The sequence below is a fragment of the Syngnathus floridae genome, chromosome 3 (assembly GCF_059516105.1).
Source record: "Syngnathus floridae isolate MCC-2025c chromosome 3, RoL_Sflo_1.0, whole genome shotgun sequence".
Taxonomy (NCBI): Eukaryota; Metazoa; Chordata; class Actinopteri; order Syngnathiformes; family Syngnathidae; genus Syngnathus; species Syngnathus floridae.
In genome coordinates this window covers 4322331-4348668 of record NC_142415.1, presented here as the reverse complement: position 1 = coordinate 4348668, position 26338 = coordinate 4322331, and the positions used below count along the sequence as shown (strand labels likewise).

The following is a 26338-nucleotide window of genomic DNA, read 5'->3' as shown; positions in this document are numbered from 1 at the left end:
AAATGCAAGTTCCATATTGAAGATTGCAATTACAACATACACTGTTTGCATATGCACGACAGTAGCTAAGCATACATAAGTATATTCAAACCACCAATAATAGATCAATTTCCAAAGATAACACAAGGCAGTTGTGATTACTTCTACAATCAAGAATAAATCAAAAATCAATCTGTACCTTGTGGAGTCGGGTCAGTTTTTAATACAGATGTTTCTCTTATTTCCAGGCTTAGACCATGAAAAAGAGGGAAAGGGAAAAAGAAGATGTCCAAACTTTTTGCAAGGAGGGCCAGATTTGATAAAGTGAATGGGCCTGGGGGCGAATACTTTTTTCAGACATTTTTTAACTACAGAAATTTCATGCAAATACATACTGTTATGAAACAAATTTCATTGACCCAATTGTCTTTATTTTTTAAATGACAAAATAACCAAATATAACCCACTCAGGCAGATGTGAACAAGGTTAAAAACACAAATTCTGCCTTTCATTCATATCTGAAGAGTCAGATATTGAACAAACTATGAAATAATTGAATTTACAAGAGTTTGAAATTATTTTTGCCTCATGAACATTTTAAACAGGAGTTATAAGTAATGCAAAGTTGTCTGTTATTATTAAAACTTAAAACAAGTGAATTTTGCTCTTGCCATTTACAATATTTTTCAGAAAGTAATAGTTTGTGTCACGTCTACAGGTTCATAACGTCAACACTATTAACATGGCCACTTCGTAATATTTAATATTAAGTAAATTTTACTTTTGATTTACTTTTGATTCACAGCCCCACGTGATGAATCGCTGTTGTGATGCCAGTTCAGCTTGGAGCTGCTTCACTTTATCAACGCGGTCACTCCCTTTTAGCTTGTCGTATGTGTTAGCATGTTTAGTCTGATGGTGTCTCTTTAGGTTGAAATCCTTAAACAAGGCAACAGTCTCTTTACGAATTAGACAAACACAATTGCCTTGATTTTCAGTGAAGAAATATTGTAATTCCCATTTCTCTTGAAAGCGACGGCCCTCAATGTCAACTTTCCTCATTTTCTTTGCAGTCGCCATGGCAGTAATGAGCAGAGAGGGCTGGTGCTGCCACCTTTTGGTAATAGGAGGAATTACAGTTTCAAGTTTCATGATTTTTTTTTTTTTTATTCAGTTTAACAGTGCAGGCGGGCCATGAATAATACATTATTAGACCGAAGCTGTAGGCCGTATGAAATATGAGCGGGGGCCGGATTTGGCCCGCGGGCCGGACTTTGGACATGCCTGCATTAACCGCTGTTGATAACATGACAACACAATTTTAACTTTCGAAGTGATTTGCCTTAGAGTTCCAAGGCCTGTTGAGCGCGAAACAAAGTTAAAGTTAAATGACATCAGAATATAAACACCTACTTTTTCACGTGCCACTCCTTGAGCTAAATCTGTAGTCACAAATCACTACATGGGTAAAAAGGGGAAATTACATCTTTGCCATGCCATCATCTCAAAGCTCATCCGGAGTGAATGGTTTTGTAACTTTTTTTGTACCCTGCGTAATAATTTCTACGTACCTAAATGCAGCCCTACTTTGTCTTACAGAAAAATGAGTTGGTTTGTTGTTTTTCTGAAGCAACGTCGACTTACGCAACTTGAAGACCAGGACCCTCTCGGGGCTTCTTCCTCGTTTTTATTACCAGACGAACCGTTACCGGAAATAAAAGCGATTACTTTTAACCCAAAACTGGAGTTTCTGTCCCCTATTGGAGGGAAGTAAAACATGTCCCCAACCGCCCTTCGTGCAAGTTGATATTTTATTTTACTTATTTTATTTTGCTCCACTTGATGAGCTATTTCTTGCGCATACACTATCTAATGTATTTAATTCAATCCCCCACATGGTCAGACAATCTGCAAGTAGACATATGGTTAACATTCATAATAGTTGTATAATTGTGTATTCTGTACTTTATTTATACAACTTACAGCTGGTTCAGAGATTTATATTTTAATTTTGTCGTTTAGTTTAGGTTATTCCATAGCCCTAATATCAGGTTACAGAAATAACCACACTTCACACGGATAAATGGTCGTTTAAAACAAAGCATCACAACTTCTGTACATTTCTGTACAATTTACAGAATAGTTTTGGATTTAATATTTAATATTTCATGGATTTAATTTTGTCGTATATTTTAGGTTATTCCATAGCCCCAATGACACTTTACACGGATCAATGGTTGTTCAAAACACGTTTGTTTTGGGTTTAATATGATCATATTTGATGGATTTAAATTTGTCATCTATTTTAGATTATTCCAAAGACCTAAAATCAGGTCACAGAAATAACCAGACTTCACACGGATCAATGGTTGTTTAAAACAAAGCAACACGACTTCTGTACATTGTTTATACAACTTACAGAATGGTTTGGGGTTTAATATTTCATATTTGATTATTTATTTTTGTCGTCTATTTTAGGTCTATGTGTACTCATATATAGACGTCTAAATTAGGTCTACAGATAGACCTAATATAGACGTCTATTTTAGGTCTATATATGTAGACGTAATCAAGACGTCTTTAAAATAACCTAAAATAACCTAATTTAGACAACTATTTTCGGTCTATATATAGCCGTAATTTAGACGTCTATAAAATAACCTAATTACCAAATTTAGACGTCTATTGTAGGTCTATATATAGACATAATTTAGACGTCTATAAAATAACCCAAAACAGACGTCTATATCATGTCACAGAAATAACCAATTCACATGTACGGATCAATATGCTTGTTAAACACATCCAAACAACTTCTGTACATGATTTATTGTCACGACTCACCCCTGGTCAGTCCATTATGTGTAGGTTGTCATTATTTCTCCCAGTGTCTGTGTGCTCGCCCCTCCCTCCCTGTGTCTACTCTCAGTCTATGTACTAATCACAGTCACCTGCCTCTCATTACCTGTCGCGTATATAAATCCTGTCTGCGTGTCACACCCTTATCGGATTATTTCTTGTCTCATGTTCTGTTGTCGCTAGTTTCTTGTGTCTTCTTGTCCCATGTCTTGGTTAGTTCGGTTTTTGTTTGCCAACCCTGTCAGTCAGTCTCGTTGATATTTAATAGGCCATTAAGTTATGTTAGTTTGCCGGTTCTGTTGGCTTGTTCCCTTTATCCTCCCTTCCAACTACCTGTTCCCTTCAGTAAACCCTGGTCCGAGCTGCATTTGGTCACCCTGCTCCTTCCGATCCATGACATTTATATAATTTACAGCTGGTTCAGACTTTAAAATTATAATATATGATCATATTTAATGTTTTTAATTTAGATGTCTATTTTAGGTCTATACTGAAACCAATCGACGTCTAAATTAGGTCTATACGAGACCAGACGTCTAATAGACGTCTATGGCTGACACGGATACGTATATACATATACAGTAATCCCTTGTTTCTTGCAGATAATTGGTTCCAAGACCACCCGTGATAGGTAAAAATCCGCGATTTACAGAAGATATATTGTTAAATATCCACAAAAATCTTTTATGAACTTCATTGTAATTTTATACACTTTATTGTACATTGTGCTGTATTGTTTTGTACTTTTAAACTTTTTTTGTATTTTTAAACACTTTTATAAACATTTTAAAGTCAAACTGACTTTCAGAAACATTCTTATTTATTTAAATAAATAAGAAAATAAAGAAAATGAATAAGTGTAAATATATTGTCGCAATATCCACACAAGACTATTATGAACCTTTATTTTAGTTTCAAATATTTTTTTGTTTTTTTAAACACTTTTTTGTGTTTTTAAACATTTTTGTAAAACTTTTAAATTCAAAATGACTTTCAAAAACATCTTATTTATTTAAATAAATAAGACAACAAATAAGAGTAAATATATTGTTATGATAGCTACACAAGACTTTTATGAACCTTTTATGAAGTGTAAACGTGTCAGCCTCCTCTCTGCTCTTGCGCGCCGGGGGGCTGACATGCCCCCGCAGCCCAGCGCAAGGGTATCCGCACAAGACTTACCGTATTGGCCTGAATATAAGACGATGTATTTGGCATTGAAATAAGACTGAAAAACTGGGGGTCGTCTTACATTCGGTGTCTGGACAATATAACCATTAACAACACTAGATAGCGCCAGATACCTTTAAAGCGAAGTTACGTCACCGTGCCTTACGTCTCGCGTGAGTTACCTCAGCTTATCACAATTGTTGGAGCTTGTGCGCAGCGGTAAGTCAAATGTTGCAGGTATCGACTGAGTATGTTGCTGTGATCGTGTGCGTCTTTGACACAAAGTGAGTACTGTATATACATTTTATTGTTAATACTGTCCATTGTTGTGCCGTTTGTCCGATCGCGGTTTGCTTCGTGTGTGCGCCGTTTGATTGACAGCTTCGGCCCGCTCCTTTAAGTTTGCCTCGCATCGTACGAGTAGCCGTTACACAGTGGCACGGCGACTGGCAGTCGCCAGCAAATGTATTTTGTTGTCTCGATGACTTATGTTTGATGTGTTGCAGAGAGTATTTCATTTATGGTTATTTAGTATGGCGGAATCGTTACGCGCAGTTAGTTATGTAATGTGTGCCATCTACGCGTGTTGTGTGACGTCAGAAGTTGAGCGTTGACGTGCTGTATTTCTGTCTGTTGCAGAACTACACACACACACCCCACACACCACACACACCCTTCACACGCTTCACACAATCCCCTTTTGCCATTTTGCCTCTATGAGCCACAGTGCCTCTTACTTTTTTGCCAATACAGTCAAACCTTGGTTTTCGACCACAATCCGTTCCAGAAGGCGGTTCGAGAAGTGAATCGGTTGAATTCTGAATCTATTTTTTCCACTACAAATAATGGGAAAAAAATTAATCCGTTCCAAGACTAAAAAAACCCCGCCTTTTTTAAACATTCTTTCATTTGTGCATTTTTGTCCGATCTCGCAACTACAGCGCACCACCGACCGCGCAACTGCACCGCGCTGGTCGCATTATTGTGACTGGGCTGTCGCTGAAATTTAGAAATTATTTTTAAAGTCCTGATGTACTTTCCAAAATTTAAGTGGACCTCAGTGCGCAGGGAGCTTAATTTGGTCCGATCGCGCAACTGTAGCGCGCCAGGTGCTCAATGTCGCATTGCTTTAAGAGCGTCTTTGTGTTTTAGGACGGCTTTACTGCTACCACTTGCTTTCTTTGGAGGCATGATTAATGCAATCCTCAAAGTAACGAAAATACAATAACGAACGGAGTCAGTCGCCATCCGGGCCGCACGGTCGGGTTTTCTCGGGTCCTTTCGGCTCATCTCGCAAGGTTCGACCTCTGAATTTTGTTCGACAACCGAAGCAAAAAAATCTTGAATTTTTCGTTCGAATTCCAATTTGTTCGAGAACCGGGACATTCGAAAACCGAGGTTTGACTGTAGTGTGTAAATGGGTGAATGATGTCATGAATGAGTATAGCAGGGCAACCAAATGTAGCTTGGACCAGGGTTTATTGAAGGGAAGGGAAGGGGACGAACATAGACACAGGCGGGATAGAGACTCACGGCCAGCAGACAGGCAAACATAAGTCCACTCGAACACAGAACAGAATCTAACTGTGAGCCTCCACACAAGACCGGGGATAAACTAGACGAGCAGGACAGGAACACTAGGCGCAGACACAGATGGGAGACAACAGTAGACACTGACAGGGAGAAACACATGGGCAGGGCTTAAATACATATGGTAACAAGAGGAAAATGGTGACAGACATTACGGTGATGAAAGGGGTGTGGCTGGGGGAAGTTGCTGGCTGAGCGAGCATCCCACGACATGAACGTGAAAAATTAAAGGCATTAATTCTGTACATTTTGAAGGTTGTCCCTTTTTTTAAGTTGAATGGCATGCATTGGTTTGGTCACCCCTGCCGACTCAAATATGGCGGATACGCTCACGACCAGAAAAGTACAATTAGGACTGCAGCTGTCAAATAGTTGGGTATTTGGATATCCTCCTGAAATTTTTATCGTAGTGTGTTTGAATAACAAAAATATTTTTACTTGATTATATATACAGAACACAACAAACATGTCTCCACTTAATAATGAAAAACAGTTTTTGACTTTAAGATAATACATTTTCATTTCGGCAGCACCTCAGACTTGCACTTCATTACACACATACGATCACGTCTCCGCTCCTCGATCGCCAAGCGGAATAGAACTGCGTGTCTGCTCGTCACTCCCGATCAGATCGTCCTGTTTGCCCGTTATATGCAGGAATCGAAGCACACAAGTTGTACCCCTACACGATCAGCGGCTCCCCGATGTGTGGCGCCTTTTTGCGGCGTCCCTTGGAGCACACGGATTTGTCTGACCATATGACACGAATGGCCAATGGGAACATGTTGAGCTGTGTCCTTGCAGCTGATTGGCATAGCAGTTCTAACTACAATTTATCTCAGTCTCCTGCAATGTCTGTGCCGACATATCAGACTTGCGCTTCATCACGGAAGTTTTTTTTTTTTTTTTTTATCGAGGCTTTAGTGAAAATGTTAACGAAAGTGTTTAAGTAGTTAGTTAGTAAATAAGAATGTCTCTGAGAGTCAGCTTGTCTATAAAATGTTCACGAAGGTGTTTACTAAATAGTTAGTAAAAAAGAATGTTTCTTGACTTTAAAATGTTTGCAAAAATGTTTGAAAATGCAAAAAAAAGTGTTTATCAAACAATAAAGTGTTTAAAACTACAATAAAGGTTAATGAAAGTCTTGTGTGGATATATTGTAACAATATATATATACTCTTTTATTTTCTTATTTATTTAAATTTCTAAAAGTCAATTTGACTTTAAAATGTTTACAAAAGTGTTTAAAAACAGTTTTTTAAAGTACATAAAAGTGTTTAAAAATGAAATAAAAGTTCATAAAATCCTTGTGTGGATATTGTAATGTATGTACGTATGTTCTCGACTTCGCAGATTTTCACCTATCGCGTGGGCGTGGAACCAATTAACCGCAATAAACGAGGGATTACTGTACAGAAAAATCTTAGAGAACAGCCTTACATGGTCCGAATGCTGTGCTTGACACATTGGCTTTTTAAAAGACAAATATTGAGCTTGAAATAAATTAAACATGACAAAATAACATTGTTTAAACACAAAACGTACTTACCCACGATCAAAGAGACAAAGTAATGGAAATAAGTCCCAAAAGCGTGTAAATGTGAACAAAAGGATAAGTATTGTTGACAAATACAGTAGCTCCCTTTTTACAGTTATCGCATGAACTCAACTCTTCAGCGTGAACATCCATGATCTTGTGGTCTTGTCGGTGCAGCTTTCTGGACACCAACTAACGGTGAATTCTGAAGCCTTGTTTGACATCAGAGGCATAGATTCCAGGGTTGTGCTGTACCTCCAATTTGCCGAATCGGTCATTGTCTGGATTTCCGCTACCCGCTTTCCATCAAACACCTTGTAGCTGCAGGACTAAGATTTCAACCAGTGCAGAACAGTGGTACATCAGCAGTCCAGCAGATCACTTGGTGGATGGAGATGGTGAGTTTGGTCTCAAGCAGCTTGACAAGTTGTGCTCCAGTTAATGCTGGACTGAGCTCAAGATGAGGCATGGAAAGGCACTTCTTCGGGGGGACTTTGAAGCAGGATAGGATAAAGGCATTATGCTTGGGTCACAACTTTAGCAAGCCTTGCTTGGTTAACTTGGGAGTACTCCACATTAAAGTTCTTTTGAATCAACTGAATCGTTAGAATCAGTTCATTCAACTGATTTGTTCACTGAATCGTTCACCGCCCACCCCGAATGACACCAGATGATGTGAGTTTAAAAAAAGAAATGCTCACTGCTCACCCTCATAATGCAGTTATTGTAATTAATGCAAGTCTATGGTTATATTTTCCATCCAAACATTGCTGCTGTAATGTCCGAATGAGAAAATAGTACAGTACGTTCCCTCACCGAGTCGTTCGCAAATAGGAAAGCCAGGACGTTTAGTCGTTCACTCACTGATCTGCTGGTGAATAGGGTTAGGGCAGCACTGACCCCATGAATGCCAATAGCTTGAATGTGTGTTCAGTAAAGTCTCTCCCCATCTTACGCTAGCAGCTGATTGGTCGTTCGCCAAGATTCAAGAGTGAGTGACAGACTGCATTTCCATAACCCGCGTGGCTGAGCTCAAATTATCTGAGAAAAGAAATTTATGCCAACTATGCTTAAACTTTACTCCTGTTGTATTTTCAATATATTTTCAATTTTTATTTCCCTAAACCATGACTGTGATTGGTCTTAGAAACAATGACTTCTTAGCTGCGTATTACCATTGACAATGTTCAATAGTGTAAACATTATAATCAGTACTACCAATGTTAATTGGTAGTTTCAGTGGAGCACTTTGCCGAAAGGTGCAAGGATGCCTTACTGCGAAGTGGTCTGTGACTGTTAAATACAGATTGCTCATAGATATTCAACTTCAAACAGGCCGTTGTATATAGTTGCTGATGGGGCACCGATCAGACTTAAAGCCAGTCAAGAAAGTTGTACTGTATTATTCAAACTATAAATTGTGTTTTTTTTTTTCCAAAATTTGGATGGATGGGGATTTATACTCAGGAGCGATTTAAATGAGAATTCTTTCACAAATTTTTACTTGATCATTAACACTTTACTTACATACTAGTATAGTTGATCACTTCACATGTTATTTTCACTTTAAACCGCATGAGGGCGCACTATGGCTGTGGAATAATTGGAGCTTCACTGACAATGAGTTCCATTCACTGACTTGCGAAGTCGGGAGATTTAATGATTTGGAGTGACACAGATTATTCGATAAACTTGTTATTTATTTTATAGTTATTTCATATACAGTTTATTTAGAGTAGCAACGTGTATGTTGTTAGACTTCAGTAGTTTCCGATTTTCTAGGGAGGCTTTGAAGGCAGCAGGGGGCGTGGGGGGCCGAAAGAGCGATCCAGGGCGCTTGCGTGTGTTGGCTCACATGTTGAACTCTTGATTTGTGAAATAGAGAGCCGGTTACCAAACCCACGTCTTGCCTGGTACTTTGGTAACGCTACAATATAGGTATATAAGTTTTCGTTCGAATTCCGATTTGTTCGAGAACCGGGACGTTCGAAAACCGAGGTTTGACTGTAATTCAGTAAAGCAATCAAAACTGAACGACGTCTTCTCTCCTGTGTTCTGACTGACACCCGGGGGCGAAAAGAGCATAACCATCCGAGCCAACCCCCTATACAGTCCTCAGGCTCCCCAACAATAGCTATAGCAGTTTGCATTATCTTATTGCAATGTTTTTCCTTATTCAGATTTGTTTCAAGACTACAGTTAGTTTGACTTCACTTTGATGGTTAATGCAGTTGTTGCAATTTTGTTGTTTTATCATAGTAGATTGGTTTATTTACATTTCATAAGCCAGAAGCCATTCATTTACAAATGTGATTGCACTTTAGTTTACATATTTAAATATTCAGATATTAGGATGTGATAGACAGTTTTTGCATAATTTGAATATGGCAAAATAACATGCTTTTTCTCTCGAATATATTATTATAATCGGTTGTTTCAGATGTACTGTAATTATTTTCTGCATAAAGATTAAATTTGGTGTTCAAAAATTTTTTTCACACTTGAGTCAAAAAGTCTAAATTCAAACTTGAGTCTTGAAAAAGAGGGGGTCATCTTATAATCAGGTTCGTCTTATATTCGGGTCAATACGGTATATACTTTTATTTTTAAACACTTTTTGCACTTTTAAATACTTTATTGTATTTTAAACACATTTTTAAACATTTTAAAGTTTAAACGTTTCACAGCTCCGATCTGCTCTTGCCGTGCTGGCCGGCTGACGCACCCCCACGGTCCAGCATATGGGCATCCGCACAAGACCTTTACAATTTATTTTTAAACACTTTATTTTATTTTCAAACACTTTAAACATTTGTAAAGTGTAAACGTGTCACGGCTCCACTCTGCTCTCACTGTGCCACTGTCATTTGGCCAGTTGACGCAACCCCACAGCCCACCGCGAGGGCTTCCACAAAAGACTTTCATAATTATTTTTAAACACTTTATTGTATTTTTAACCCTCCTATCATCCTCGGGGTCTATTTGACCTCATTCGATGTTCAGCATTCAAAATATAGTAGTTGACTTATTTTCTGCTTCATATTTAAGGACTTCCTAAATTGATGGGTACAACTGATCTAGCATACATTTTTAATGATGATTTTTTTTTCAATGTACTTGGTCGTCCGCTGGGGTCAGTGTCAGAGTAATATTTCATCATGATTTATTATGTGTTATTATACATTTGTGATCGCTGTGGAAAGTGTGTTGAAAATAACAAACAGGAGCAGAGGAGCTGAAAACGTCTTCTCTCTTCAATATTAGTGTGTTGTTTAGGAAATAAACCTAACAGTCAGTTTGACCCAAAGCTCTTTTAGCTGTTAAGACTTCTCTGTCAGTGTGTGTGTATGTCACGTCTCCGCTCTCAGATGTGCCCTCCGCGCTAGATCTTGGGACTACACGTCGCCAATACGGAACTGCCAATCAGTTCTGATTGCCACCACCTCATTACCCGCTGATTAAGGTATGTTTGTAGACGCCGTTTGTCGCTGGTCAGTCCTCGCCATTTCGTCTGCTTTGACACACAGACGCCTGCCATCTGATTCCCGTTTGCCTGATCCGTCGTGTAACGGTACGCCTGGCTGATTGTCTGCTTTGATACACACACGCCTACCACCTGATTCCCATTTGCCTGATCCGCTGTATAACGAGATGCCACCATGATGCACGACACGAGTTCATTGACCGGCTCGTCAGTCGCCTCGTGCACCTACTCCGCTGGCGGACTAGCCTCCCTTTTCCCCTTTTTCTCTTTACGCATTCCCTAAATAAACAATCAGAGCTTACTTATTTACCCCCTGCTTGGCATCTGTATACTGGGGTATCCTCCTTCTGCATTTGGGTGAGGGGATGAATCCTGACTTTTCTTTGTGCCCGTGCAGAAAACAACAGGTCAGAGTACCCACCTTTTTGGAGTCCTTGGAGGGTGTGCTATAGAGCGCTCCCCTCTGGGGAGTCCCTCGGTCTGCTGAGGGACCTCAAGACTCATGTGGAGCATGACAGCGAGACCTGAAAGGGTATGATTTGGAGGAATGCCCCTTTCCAATCTGAACCTGAGCAGTATTCTGTTAATGGACTTCTGTGCTATTCACAGATTGTCTATAACAAACACCATGTTCTAACATATGGGTATCTGTACTTGGCATTGACACCCGCATTTTGACGATCAATATTGTGGTCATGTCAATGGATTTGAAGAATGTGGGTCGTGGTCGTGGAACAGTAGACCAACTCTACAGGTTCCTTGAGGATGTTTGGAAGTTTGCCCAATCAGTCTACATGTGTTTTGTGGACGTGGAGAAGTCAAACGACTGTGTCCCCCTGGAGGTTCTGTGTGGGGAGTATGGAGTACCGAGCCCACAGATACGAGCTGTTCAGTCTGTATGCTAGACTGAGTTTGGTTTGCATTGCCTGCGTAAGTCAGATTCAATTCCAGTGAGGGTTGGAAGGCTGCCCATCCATCCATCCATCCATCCATCCATCCATCCATCCATCCATCCATCCATCCATCCATCCATCCATCTTCTTCCGCTTATCCGGGGTTGGGTCGCGGGGGCAGCAGCTTTAGGAGGGACCCCCAGACTTCCCTCTCCCCAGCCACTTCATCCAGCTCATCCCGGGTGATCCCAAGGCGTTCCCAGGCCAGCTGAGAGACATAATCTCTCCAGCGCGTCCTGGGTCGTCCCCGGGGTCTCCAACCGGTGGGATATGCCCGGAAAACCTCCCCAGGGAGGCGTCCAGGAGGCATCCTGATAAGATGCCCGAGCCACGTCATCTGGCTCCTCTCAACGTGGAGGAGTAGCGACTCTACTCCGAGTCTCTCCCGAATAACTGAGGTTCTCACCCTATCTCTAAGGGAGAGCCCGGACATCCTGCGGAGAAAACTCATTTCGGCCGCTTGTATCCGGGATCTCGTTCTTTCGGTCACGACCCATAGCTCGTGACCATAGGTGAGGGTAGGAGTGTAAATCGACCGGTAAATTGAGAGCTTCGCCTTTTGCTCAGCTCTCTCTTCACCTCGACGGACCGGTACAGGGTCCACATTACTGCCGACGCTGCACCGATCCGCCTGTCGATCTTGCGCTCCATCCTCCCCTCACTCGTGAACAAGACTCCAAGATACGTGAATTCCTCCACTTGGGGCAGGATCTCATCCCCGATCCGGAGAGGGCATTCCACCCTTTTCCAACCGAGGACGATGGACTCGGATTTGGAGGTGCTGACCCTCATCCCGACCGCTTCACACTCGGCTGCGAACTGTCCCAGTGAGAGTTGGAGATCACGGCCTGAAGACGCCAACATAACCACGTCATCTGCGGAGACGCGATGCTAAGGTCCCCAAACCGGACCCCCTCAACGCCTCGGCTGCGCTTAGAAATTCTGTCCATAAAAATTATGAACAGAATCGGTGACAAAGGGCAGCCTTGGCGGAGTCCAACCCTCACTGGGAATGAATCCGACTTACTGCCGGAAATGTGGACCGGACTCTGGCATCGGTGATACAGGGATCGAACTGCCCTTATCAGTTGGCTCTGCATCCCGTACTCCCAAAGCACCCTCCACAGAACCTCCCGAGGGACTGTCGAACGCCTTCTCCAAGTCCACAAAACACATGTGGACTGGTTGGGCGAACTTCCATGAACTCTCGAGGATCCTGCCGAGGGTATAGAGCTGGTCCACTGTTCCACGCCCATGAGGAAAGCCACACTGCTCCTGAATCCGAGGTTCGACCTCCCGACGGACCCTCCTCTCCAGCACCCCTGAATAGACCTTACCAGGGAGGCTCAGGAGTGTGATTCCCCTGTAATTGGAACACACCCTCCGGTCCCCCTTCTTAAAGAGAGGAAACACTACCCCAGTCTGCCAATCCAGAGGCACTGTCCCCGATGTCCACGCAATGTTGTAGAGGCATGTCAGCCATGACAGCCCCACAACATCCAGAGCCTTTAAGAACTTCGGGCGGATCTCATGCACCCCAGGGGCCTTGCCACCGAGGAGTTTTTTAACTACCTCAGTGACTTCGACCCCAGAGATTGGAGAATCCGCCTCAGAGTCTCCAGGCCCTGCTTCCTCAATGGAAGGCGTGTAGGTGCAATTGAGGAGGTCTTCGAAGTATTCTCCCCACCGACTCACGACGTCCCGAGTCGAGGTCAGCAGCGTGTGATCCCCACTGTAAACAGTGTTGATGTTGCACTGCTTCCCTCTCCTGAGACGCCGGATGGTGGACCAGAATTTCCTCGAAGCCGTCTGGAAGTCATTCTCCATGGCCTCGCCAAACTCCTCCCACACCCAGGTTTTTGCCTCAGCAAACCGCCGAAGCCGCGTTCCGCTTGGCCATCCGGTACCTGTCAGCTGCCTCCGGAGTCTCGCAGGCCAAAATGGCCCGATAGGACTCCTTCTTCAGCTTGACGGCATCCTTTACCGTCGGTGTCCACCAGCGGGTTCAGGGATTGCCGCCACGACAGGCACCAACGACCTTACGGCCACAGCTCCGGTCGGCCACCTCACCAATGGAGGCGCGGAACATGGTCCACTCAGACTCAATGTCCCCCACCTCCCCCGGGACGTGGGAAAAGCTCTGCCGGAGGTGGGAGTTGAAGCTCTTCCTGACAGGGGATTCTTCCAGACGTTCCCAGCAGACCCTCACAGAGCGTTTGGGTCTGCCAGGTCGGACCGGCATCTTCCCCCACCATCGGAGCCAACCCACCACCAGGTGGTGATCAATTGACAGCTCCGCCCCTCTCTTCGCCCGAGTGTCCAAAACATGCGGCCGCAAATCTGATTACACAACTACAAAGTTGATCATCGAACTGCGGCCTAGGGTGTCCTGGTGCCAAGTGCAAGGACACCCTTATGTTTGAACATGGTGTTCATTATAGAAAATCCGTGTCGAGCACAAAAGTCCAATAATAGAACAACGCTCGGGTTCAGATCGGGGGGGGGGGGGGGGGGGGCGTTCCTCCCAATCACGCCCTTCCAGGTCTCACTGTCATTGCCCACGTGAGCATTGAAGTCACCCAGTAGAACAATGGAGTCCCCAGAAGGAGCGCTCTCCAGCACTTCCTCCAGTGACCCCAAGAAGGGTGGGTACTCTTAGTTGCTTTTTGGTACTTAGACACAAACAACAGTCAGGACCCGTCCCCCCACCCGAAGGCGGAGGGAGGCTCCCCTCTCGTTCACCGGCGTGAACCCCAATGTACAGGCGCCCAGCTGGGGGGCAATAAGTATACCCACACCTGCTCGACGCCTCTCACCGTGGGCAACTCTAGAGTGGAAGAGTGTCCAGCCCCTCTCGAGAGGGCTAGTACCGGAACCCAAACTGTGTGTGGAGGCAAGTCCGACTATATCTAGTCGGAACGTTTCTGCCTCACACCAGTTCAGGCTCCTTTCCAGCCAGAAAGGTGACATTCCATGTCCCAAGAGCAAGCCGGGGATCGGACCGCCAAGGTCCCTGCTTTTGGCCGCCGCCCAGCTCACAATGCACCCGACCCTTTGGCCCCTCCCACAGGTGGTGAGCCCATGGAAAGGGGGACCCACGTTTCCTTTTCGGGCTGTGCCCGGCCGGGCCCCATGGGTAAAGGCCCGGCCACCAGACGCTCGCCTTCAAGCCCCACCTCCAGGCCTGGCTCCAGAGGGGGGCCCCGGTGACCCACGTCCGGGCGAGGGAAATCTAAGTCCATATATGTTTTTCTTCATAAAGGGCTTTTTGAGCCGTGCTTTGTCTGGCCCTTCACCTAGGACCCTTTTGCCATGGGTGACACTACCAGGGGCATAAAGCCCCAGACAACATGGCTCCTAGGATCATTGGGACACGCAAACCCCTCCACCACGGTAAGGTGACGACTCATGGAGGGGTGGAAGACTGCCCTTTGTCACCAATTCTGTTCATAACTTATGGATAGGAATTCTAGGTGCAGTTGGGTTTGTGACAACTACCCCAAAGTTTCTATTTTTAGAACAGCAACCTCTGGATGAATGGGGACCTTATTGAACAAACTATTGAGCAGTAGAGGAGAGTGGGATAAGTAGTGCCAATTTTTACTTAAAGTGCCCTTAAAGCAAGGGGATAACACGAATGCCTCTAACTAAGATATCTACATATAGTTTAGGATGTTGTGCATCCCTGGGAACAATTACTTTGGATCTTAAACAAATTGTTTGCCAAATACAGCTTTAGAAAAAACAGTGGTTTTGTAGTACAACTTGCCCCAGGTACAATCTAAGTTGTGCCATTAGAGAAAATACACTTGTGCCATTGATAATTGAAGTAAAACAGATCATTTTAATCCCACAAATGATAATGCTATATAAAAGAAAGACAAATGCAATAAAGTACTTGTTTAACTTTTATTCAAAGTTTTAGCACCATCAAAGGCCATTTTTCTATGACAAGGCCTATACAGTCACATGAACACCTAATTGAGTCTTGGAAATATGAACTTCTGCTCTTTTCTGGCTGTACCACCAAGTTTTGTGGTGTGGTGTGAGCACATAGGCTACTCAGAACAAAATCAAAATTCCAAAATGAGCACCTAATCATCTGCAGCTGAATCTCTTCCCAGATTCGGTCTACGACTGAACCTCCCATGTGTCAATGCTGCAGGGGAATTTAAATTTATGCTCCCTTCTGGCTGTGCCACAGAGTTTTTGTGGTGTGGGTAATTTCTTGAGCACATCACCTCTAGGAATGGCTCCTTCATCATTCTCTCTGAATGTGAAAATGGGCTTACCATCAAGAGATCTCTTAGAACTTTGCTTCAGAAACTTTGCACTAATCTCATCACCTTCAACATTCTCCACCAATCCAACATAGTTCTAGGATTTGAATTTTTTACCCGCAAACCTCACAATGACAAAGTCACCAGCAGACAGACTCTTGTCACCATCATCATCTGGACACCATATTCAGAGACATCACTAAGTGGAAGCGGAACGTCACTCCCCTTTCAGGCTCCCCTTCTTATTTCCACTCCTTTTCTTCTTTTCAGCCTGTTTCTTTTCTCTGCTGTGCTTCTTCTCCAGGCCATCTTCTGCCTCATCATTGTTGGTGGAGTTTTCTTCTGAGCTACTGTGCACGGTCATTTTCTTCTTGGTTTTGTTTTGATTTGCAGCTTTCATAGCCCTTTTCTTCTCTCTTTCATTATTTTTCTTTTCCTGTTCAGCCTTTTAATCTTTATCTTTATCTTCTGCCAGTGGCACAATTTACCCCAGGCCCTTTGGCACAAATTTGAAAAAAATGCATCATGCTAATTGTATGGACTCATGCTGTAGCTTACTAAAGCACTAAAACATGTGTGAATTCTTTTGTGAAAGTTGTTTATAATGAATGAATGAATGAATGAATCTTTATTTCGAACATGATTTAAAGAATAAAAACAATAAAAAACAAACAACAAAAAACAAACAACAAATAATATATATCACTTTTCAAAAAGGAGTAGGAAGAAGCCTAGGCTTATCATGTCCTACCCCTATCCATCCCTTAGTTCCAAGTGAGAACATTAAAACTACAAAAGAACAAAAGAAAAACAACAAAAACATCTTATAATCCAAAAGTTTAACAGTAGTCACCTTCATTTTCCTCTTTTTGGTAATTTGCAAATATCATTCCTTTATACATTTTTTAAAATAAAACTTTATTTCTGCTTTCCTCCATTTTATCTTCTAGTCCATTCCACACAGTTACTCCATAGGATGACATGTACCTGCTCCTGAGATTGGTGCGAGCATACCACTTATCAAAGTTACCTTTTCCTCTCAAATTATATCCCTTATCTTTTTCAATAAATAATTTTTGAATGTTCCCTGGGAGTTTTTGAGTCTTTGGTCGATACATTATCTGTGCCAGTCTAAATTTGAATAAGTCCATTCGCTTTAAAGCGTTTGATTTTAAAACCAAATTATTTGTATGATCTCGAAATCCAACCTTGTGTACAACTCTCATAGCTTTTTTCTGTAGTGTAATTAATGGTTTTAAAGTGCATATGTATGCATTTCCCCATATCTCCACACAGCAAGTCAAATATGGTAAAACAAGACAACAATACAGAGTATACAACATTCTCTGCTCCAAAATATGTTTTGCACTGCACAGTACTGCAATACTCTTTGCTACTTTGGTTCTAACGTATCTTATATGAGGTTTCTAACTGAATTTATTATCTAATATTACTCCTAAAAATGTGATTTCATAAACTTGTTCAATATTGACATTATCTATTGTTACTTGAACCTGTGTATCTATTTTACGGTTTCCAAATACCATCAGTTTGGTTTTGTCTACATTCAATGATAATTTATTAATGTCAAACCATATTTTTAGTTTGGACAATTCAATTGTAATGATCTCCAATAGTATCTTGAAGTTATTACCAGAACAGAATATATTGGTGTCGTCCGCAAAAATAATACATTTAAAGATAGTTGACACCTTACAAATGTCAACTATCTTTAAATATATTATTTTTGCGGACATTGTAGAGAATAAATAATATGGGGCCCCACACTGACCCCTGTGGGACTCCATAGGTAATGTCTAGGCATGATGATATATAATTACCCATCTTAACAAACTGTTGTCTGTTAGTAATGTAACTTTTTAACCAGCTCAATACTACACCTCTCATCCCACATCTTTCCATTTTATACAATAATATGTCATGGTCAATGGTATCAAAAGCTTTTTTCAAATCAATAAATATTCCGACCGCATATTCCTTATTGTCAATATAGTTAGTTATTTCTTCCGTCAAATCCATTCGTGCCATAGTTGTTGATCTATTTGTTCTAAATCCATATTGGCTGTTAGTTAACAAGTTGTGAAGCTATCCAGTCTCACAATGAAAAGCTTCTCCAAGATTTTAGAGAATTGACATAATAGAGAAACAGGTCTATAATTTGTAAAGAGATGTTTATCTCCTGTTTTATACAGTGGGATAACCTTAGCCGTTTTCATTTTGCTTAGGAAGGTACCTGTTTTAAAGGACAAATTACAGATGTACGTCAGAGGATTTACCACTCCATCAACAACTTACTTAATTAAGGCCATATTAACATCATTCCCATCTGTAGATGTTTTATTTATGCATAATTTTGTAATATCTAAATCTTCTTTCTCATCAACCGCTCTCAAGAACATTGAACTTGGATTAATTTCAATACCATCTCCTACTGCTCTTGCCTGCTCTATCGACGGGTCACTGATAACCTCAGCCAATTTCGGTCCTACATTCACAAAAAATGCATCAAAATGATTGCCCGCATCTTCCATATTGTTTATGGTCTTGTTTATGAAGCGTTCAGGATACTTTGTCTTAGCAGCTCCTTTCCGGATAATACGGTTTAAAACCTTCCATATCCCTTTACTATTGTTTCTATTTTTTTCTATTAACTTGCTGTAGTAATCCTTCTTGCACCTCCTCATAATTTGCGTCAGCTTAGTTTTATATCTTTTATACTTAATTTCTGTCTCGATGGTTTTATGCTTTACAAATTCTCGATACATAGAATTTTTCTTTTTACTAGCATTTTGTAGACATTATGGGATCCATGGGGACTCTGTATAACTCAAATTTTAAAAGCGTGTCCCTTGATAGGCTTACACAATTGGTTAGTGTGGCTAAACAACTAACGTGTTTACTCAATCCGCTTCCAGCCAAACTCCTGACAGAATTATTTCAGATTTAAGGACCGTCCGTTTTAAATGTAATTAATCTGTCTGTTTCCTCTGGTAGTGTGCCAACATCCTTTAAAACCGTCATTATTAAACCGCTAGTTAAGCGACCAAACCTAGACCCGGACCGTCTCAGTAATTATAGGACGGTTTCAAATCTCCTGTTCATGGCAAAAATTCTTGAAATAGTAGTGCAGCAGTTTAATGATTACATGGTCGCTAACAATGGATTTGAATCATTTCAGTCTGATTTTAGAACTAACCACTCCACTGAGACAGCACTTCCTAAAGTAACCAATGATCTCTTAGCTATGGATTCAAACACCTCATTAGTACTATGATTACTCGAGCTTAGTGCTGCCTTCGACACTGTAGATTACAATATTTTATTAGAGCCCATTAAAACCTTCGTTGGTATTTCAGGGTCAGTACTTTGTTGGTTTAATTCTTATCTATCTGACAAGACCCACCGTGTGGACCATGAAAACACGACCTCTGAGCTCACTAATGTTACGTGTGGTGTCCCGCAGGGATCGGTACTCACATCAATACTATTTAGTATTTACATGATTCCGCATGGGGACATTATGCGTAAATATAACTCTAGAGCATTTTCTATTCAGGCTTCAGAACTTTGGAATGTCCAACCGATAAATATCAGAACTGCTACCTCAGTACAAACATTTAAGACAGGATTAAAGACACATATTTATGCTATGGCCTTTAATTAACCTGTGTTAACCAAGATGGAGGCGCACACAGTTGCAGCGGCTTACGGCTCTCCATTTCAGTGCTTTTTTCTTATTTTTTATTCTGGTTTCTTACTGTCGTGCACTTTTGTTCCTGCGAACTTACAGTACACTCGCCAGTCGCTTTTGGATATCGGGTTCCTGTACCGGATATCTGTTTTGACTGACTTTCACCAAAAACACGGTATCCTGGACGACATACGTAGCTTGATCGCCAGGGTCTCCGTGGATTGTTGTCGGGTCTAGGAGGCGGCGCAGACGGAGGTAGGAGAGGAAGCAGATGCGGGGCCGCAGGTCCGGTGTTATGCTAAGGCTATGCATGAAACCATACAAGCTACCTCCCCGAGTCTCTATCGCTCCAACGCCAGATCCCTGGTGCCCAAGACAGATGACTTGGAACTGCAACTTGCTAGAAACAAGTATGTTTGCGACTGCTGTATGCTAATCATCACTGAAACCTGGCTTCACAAGAACGTACTCGATGCTAGCACGCTGCTCCGTGGGGACAGAACGGAGAACTCCGGGAAGAGCAAGGGTGGGGGGGGCTCTGTATTTATGTATATGATGACTGGTGCAACAATGGGACAATCATAGACAGTCACTGTTCCCTGGACGTCGAGTACATGTTTTTTAAGTGCCGTGATGTGATATGCATGGCTGTGTATATCACACCCAACGCCTGTGTAAACACAGCAATCTCTCTCCTGCTGGACATTGTCAACGAACATCAGCGGGCTCACCCCGACGGTGTTCATATCATTACAGGGGATTTTAACAAGGCCAACCTAAAGACTACTGCCGAGCTTCCATCAGCATGTAAAATGTACCACAAGGGGAAAAAAACACTCTGAGTCATGTCTACACCAACATCAAGGACGCTTACAGAGCCATACCCCTCCCCCACCTTGGACAGTCAGACCATCTTTCCCTCCTGCTCTCCCCAGCCTACACCACCCTCAGATGCAGGGCTAGGCCCATCATAAAGACTGTGACGACCTGGCCTGACGATGCACTCACCAAACTCCAAGACTGCTTCCTACAGACAGATTGGGACATATTTGGTCACCAAAAGCTGGATATACACACAGAAACGGTTGTGGACCATATTCAGTTCTGTATTGGGAATGTGACTGTGGAAAAATCCATTCAGGTTTTTCCGAATCAGAAACCCTGGATAACCAGTCAGGTCCGCACACTCCTTAGGGCCCGCAACGCCGCCTTCAGGTCAGGAGACAGAGCTCGGTACAGTGCTCCCAGGGCTGAGATGAGGAGAGGAGTCAAAAGAGCGAAAGAAGACCACAGGATGCAGATAGAGTCCCATCTGTCCAGCAACAATGCACGGAAGGTGTTGCAGGGGATCTATAATGTCACCAACTACAGAGGTTGTGATACGTCGACAGCGGACCTGAGTGCTCCACTGGCAGAAGAGCGAAACTGCTTCTTTGCTCGGTTCAATTCATCCCAACTGCACTCATCTGCCCTTGCCCTGCCCCCACCCCGTCCCGGTTCCTGTGCCACTCCACTTACTGTCCAGGTGCACTACGTCAAAAAAATGCTCCTTGCTTTGAACCCCAGGAAATACCCCGGTCCAGACGGAGTGCCTGGTAAAGTGCTCAAAGCATGTGCAAATCAGATAGCCCCCACCTTCACCAAAATCTTCAACCTCTCCCTGGCTCAGGCTATTGTCCCCTCCTGCCTGAAATCCTCCACAATAATCCTGGTGCCAAAGAAGTCTCTCATCACCAGCCTGAACGATTACCGTCCGGTGGCTCTCACTCCGGTAATCATGAAGTGCTTTGAGAGATTGGTTCTTTAGCACATCAAAGACTACCTCCCTCCAGACCTCAACCCCCACCAGTTCGCGTACCGGGCAAACTGCATCTGCAGAGGATGCCATCGCCATTGCTCTCCACTCTGCACTGAACCACCTGGAGCAGCAGCGGAGCTACGTCCGGATGCTCTTTGAGGATTACGGTTCCGCATTTAATACAATAATTCCAGACAGACTCACCACAAAACTGGTCACTCTTGGCCTCCGCCCTCTCACATGTGCCTGTATTGAGGACTTTCTTTCAAACCGACCCCAGACTGTGAGACTTGACCCCCATGTCTCCTCCACTCGCACGCTGAGCATCGGCTCCCCTCAGGGCTGTGTGCTGAGCCCCCTCCTCTACTGCATCTGCACCCACGACTGCAGACCTGCCCACAAAGACAACCCTATTGTCAAGTTTGCTGATGACACCAAAGTGGTCGGTCTCATCTCCAAGGATGACGAGGCTGCCTACAGAGAGGTTGGCAGCTTGGTGCCCAGAGAACAACCTTGCCTTGAACACCAACAAAACCAGAGAAATGATCATTGACTTCAGGAAGCATAACACGGACATATACACATTAATGGAGAGCGCGTGGAAAGGGTCCATACCTTCAAGTATCTCAGCGTCCTCATCTCAGACAACACCTCCTGGACAGAGAACATCACCTCCATCACAAAGACGCCTCAACAGCGGCTACACTTCCTGAGAGTTCTCAGGACCGCCTCACATTTATGAGGGTGCGGGTTTGATTCCACCTCCGGCCCTCCCTGTGTGGAGTTTGCATGTTCTCCCCGTGTCCGCATGGGTTTTCTCCCACATCCCAAAAACATGTTTGGTAGGCTGATTGAGCACTCCAAATTGGCCCTAGGTGCGAGTGTGGGTGGTTGTTCATCTCTGTGTGCCCTGCGATTGGCTGGAAACCAATTCAGGGTGTCCCCCGCATACTGCCCGATGACAGCTGGGATAGGCTCCAGCACGCCCGCGACCCCCGTGGGGACAATGCAGAACAGAAAATGGATAAATGGATGGATGTTTTACATCATGTGTTCTATGTGCCCTCTCTGCATTCATTGCAGCCTGGTCATCCTGGAAGGGGGATCCTCCCATCTGCAGTCCCTTCTCAAGGTTTCTCAATTTTCCCCAGTAGGGTTTTTTCATTTTTTCCTAGTCCTACTGGGAGTTAAGTTCAAGGGATGTTGAGAGTAATTGTCAATTTTGCACATGTGAAGCTCTTTGAGACTTGTCTGTGTTTTAGGGCTATATAAACAAACTTGACTTGACATCTTTCTGAAAAACGTCTTAGCCAGCTAGCACGGGAGAGGACTCACTGAAGCAAAGTGAGCCGAGAGCCAGCCAAATGTGGACTAAAAATATATAGTATAGTCCAGTTGAAGCACTCAAGGAGCCCGAAACGAATTTGAATTACTGCCAGCAATGTGGACCACTCTTACACTGGTCATACAGGGATTGAACATCTCAAACTAAGTCTGATACTTCATACTCCTGGAGCACCCCACAGAAGCTTTAAATACAAGCCTAAATACATTTAGAATGGTTGGGCAAACTCCGTTGCACCCCCGAGGAGCGGTTGAGGGTTTAGAACTGGCCCACAATTCTACGGCAGGGCTGCTTCTCAATTTGAGATTTGACTTTTTGATGAATCCTCCTCTCCAGCACTCCTGTATAGAATTTACCAGGGAGACTGAGGACTGTGATGCTGCTGTAGTTGGAACACACCCTCCAGACCCCCTCTTAAAAAGAGTAAACACTATTCCAGAGGCACCCTCCCCGATGTCCATGTGATGCTATAGAAGTACGTCAACCAGGACAGCCCCACATCATCCTGCCTTTAGAACTCTTTAAAAACTCTGAGCAGATCTAATCCACTGAGGTTTGCCACCAAGGAGCTTTTTAACCACATCTGTGACTTCAACCCCAAAGACAGAAGAGCTTCAAAGTTTCCAGACTATGTTTCATCAACGAAAGCTATGTTGGTGGAATTAAGGAGGTCTTCAAAGCATTCTCTCCAACAACTCACATCGAGTTAACGTCAGCAGCACCCTATCTCCACAATATACAGTGTTAGCGGTGCACTGCTTCACCCTCCTCAGACATTGAAAAAAGCTATTTTCTGCTTGGCCAGTCAGTACCTGTCAGCTGCCATTGGAGTTTCACAGGTTAAAAAGGCCCGATAGGACTTCAGCTTGATGGCATCCTTTACCGTCGTTGTGCATCAAAGGATTCGGGGGGTGCCGCCTCAGAACTACTTTTAATGGGTGATTTTGGTGGGGAAAATTTACATCGGCATGTTATTCCAAAGAAATTATGGCAAATAATATCTACAGATCACTAGAAATGCTTGACAATCTGGAAGTAAGTCAGGTCAATTCATGTATTTCTTCTATAGGCCGAGATCTACCGGAATCAAATTCCTTGTTTGGCATCAAACGTGGCAAATAAATGATTGATTGATTGGCGGATTGATTGATTGATTGATTGATTGATTGATTGATTGATTGATTGATTGATTGATTGATTTACCATTTAGACTATTTATATTATTGCTTGTCTTCTCCCTAGAGCGTTTTAATGTATTCTTCCTACCTTGCTCCAACTTGGACATCTTCGGAGAATGCATGATGCAGATCACCCATGGTCACATTTATCTCTGGGACATTCACAAGCCCTGTACCAAACTGTTTGCCTGGCCACTTTGCTCCTTGCGACGCTACGGACGTGATACCACTCATTTCACCTTTGAGACAGGAAGGTAAGACTCAATGCATATACTTTAACGCAATATTTATATGATCATATCACAAGTTTTTCAGTGCAGTCTTTAGGATGGAGAGACTGGTGTGTTGTATGTATATTCAGTACACCACCGTTATGAATTGGAGATAGGGAGCGGTCTGGCCAGGAAAAAGCTGCATATAATTGCTGTTCAATTATCAGGAAAAAATATATATATAATGTATACAGTACATGTACTTTTATACCCTTGAATTCCCCCAAAAATGCTGATAAACATTTAATGTTTTAAGGCTCGAAATAATCGGTCTCACATTGCTGTTTGTGCTGTAATTTGCATATGTATTTAGAACGACACCATCCATTCATTCAATTTCTGCCGCTTATCCAGAGTCAGGGTGCAGGGGCAGCATCTTTAATAGGGAAGCCCGGACTCCCCTCTCCCCTGCTACTTCGTCCAGCTAATCCCAGAGGAACTCAAGACGTTCCCAGGCCAGCCGAGAGACATAGTTTCTCCAGCGTGTTCTGGGTCGTCCATGGGGACTCTTTCCGGCTGGACATGGCCGGAACACCTCACCTAATCAGATGCCTTCATCTGGCTCCTCTCAACTCCTTCCCGGATGACCGAGCTTCCCAACCTATCTCTAAGTAAGAGCTCAAACACCCTGTGGAGGAAAGTCATTCCGGCTGCTTTTATCTGAAATCTTGTTATTTTGCGCACGACCCATAGCTTGTGACCATACGTGGATCGACCAGTAAATTCAGAGCTACGCCTTTCCGCTCATCTCCTTCTTTACCACGGCATGTATAGAGTCTAGTCCGCATCACAGCGGACGCTGCAGCGATCCGCCTGTCGATCGCACCTGCTCATCCTGCCCTAACTCATGAACAAGAGCCCAAGATACTTTAACTCCTCCACTTGGGGCAAGATGTCATCCCCAACCCAGAGAGGGGATTCTACCCTTTTCCGACTGAGGAAAATGGTCTTAGATTTGGAGGTGTTGACTTTAATTTCAACCGCTTCACAACTGGCTGTGAACCACTCTAGTGAGAGCTAGAAATCACGGCTTGAAGACGACAGCAGCACCACATCCTCAGGAAAAAGCAAAGATGCGATCCTGAAGTTACCAAACCGGATACCCAGAATAGCCTTGGCTGCACCTAAAAATTCTGTCCATTAAAGTTATGAACAGAATCAATGACAAAGGGCGGTCTAACCGGGAATGCATTCAACATGACTGCCGGCAATGCGGACCAAACTCCAGTGGTACAGGGACCAAACCGCCCTGATCAGTGGGTTTGGTACCCTGTCCTCTCAAAGAACCCCCCACAGATCTCCTCGAGGGACACGGTCAAACACTTTCTCCAAGTCCACCAAGCACATGTAGACTGGTTGGGCAAACTCCCATGGACCCTCGAGGACCATGCTGAGGATGTCCGGACGGAAACCGCACTGTTCCTCTTGAATCTGAAATTTGACCACTCAACAGACGTCCTCTCAAGCACCCCCGAAGAGGAGGCTGTGGATTGTGATATCTTTGTAGTTGGAACACAACCTCCCGTCCCCCTTTTTTAGAAGGGGGACCACCACCCTATTCTGCCAAGTCCCTGAAGTCTACGCAATGTTGTAGAGGCGTGTCAACCAGGACAGCCTCACAACATACAGATATTATATATATATATCTTATATATAATATTTGAGACAGCTCAGGAAGTTCAACCTGCCACGGGAGCTGCTGAAGACCATCATCCAGTCCACCCTATGCACCTCCATCACTGTCTGGGTTGGATCAGCCTCCAAACAAGACAAGCACAGACTGCAACGGACAATCAGGACTGCAGAAAAGATAATTACAATCAACCTCCCATCTATCCAGGACTTGTACCTCATGTACCCCATGATGTCCAGGACCAGGAAAGATGCAAGTAACATCTCTACAGACCCTTCTCACCCAGGTTGCAGTCTGTTCGAACTACTCCCCTCCAGATGGCGTTACAGAGGTCTGTACACCAAAACCAGCGGACACAGAGTCAGCTTCTTCTCCCAGGCTGTCTGATGAACTCACACCACTCATAGAGTCTCAGAGTGCAATAACATCTTGCTCTCGACGCCTTTTTTGAATTGTCAGTATTATGTGTACTATGTGTCCACTCTGCATCCATTGCAGCCTGGTCATCCTAGAAGAAGGATCCTCCCATCTGTGGTCTCTTCTCAAG

At 43.4% G+C, this 26338-nt stretch overlaps 1 protein-coding gene across 1 annotated transcript in view; it reads left to right on the top strand.

Moving 5' to 3' along the window:
- dok4 (docking protein 4) overlaps positions 1–26338 on the top strand; it is a 137681-nt gene that overhangs the window by 73335 nt on the left and 38008 nt on the right. The window contains exon 5 of the mRNA XM_088371266.1: positions 23951–24140. Within this exon, the coding sequence (XP_088227392.1) occupies positions 23951–24140 (190 nt within the window). The remainder of the gene's footprint in view (positions 1–23950; positions 24141–26338) is intronic.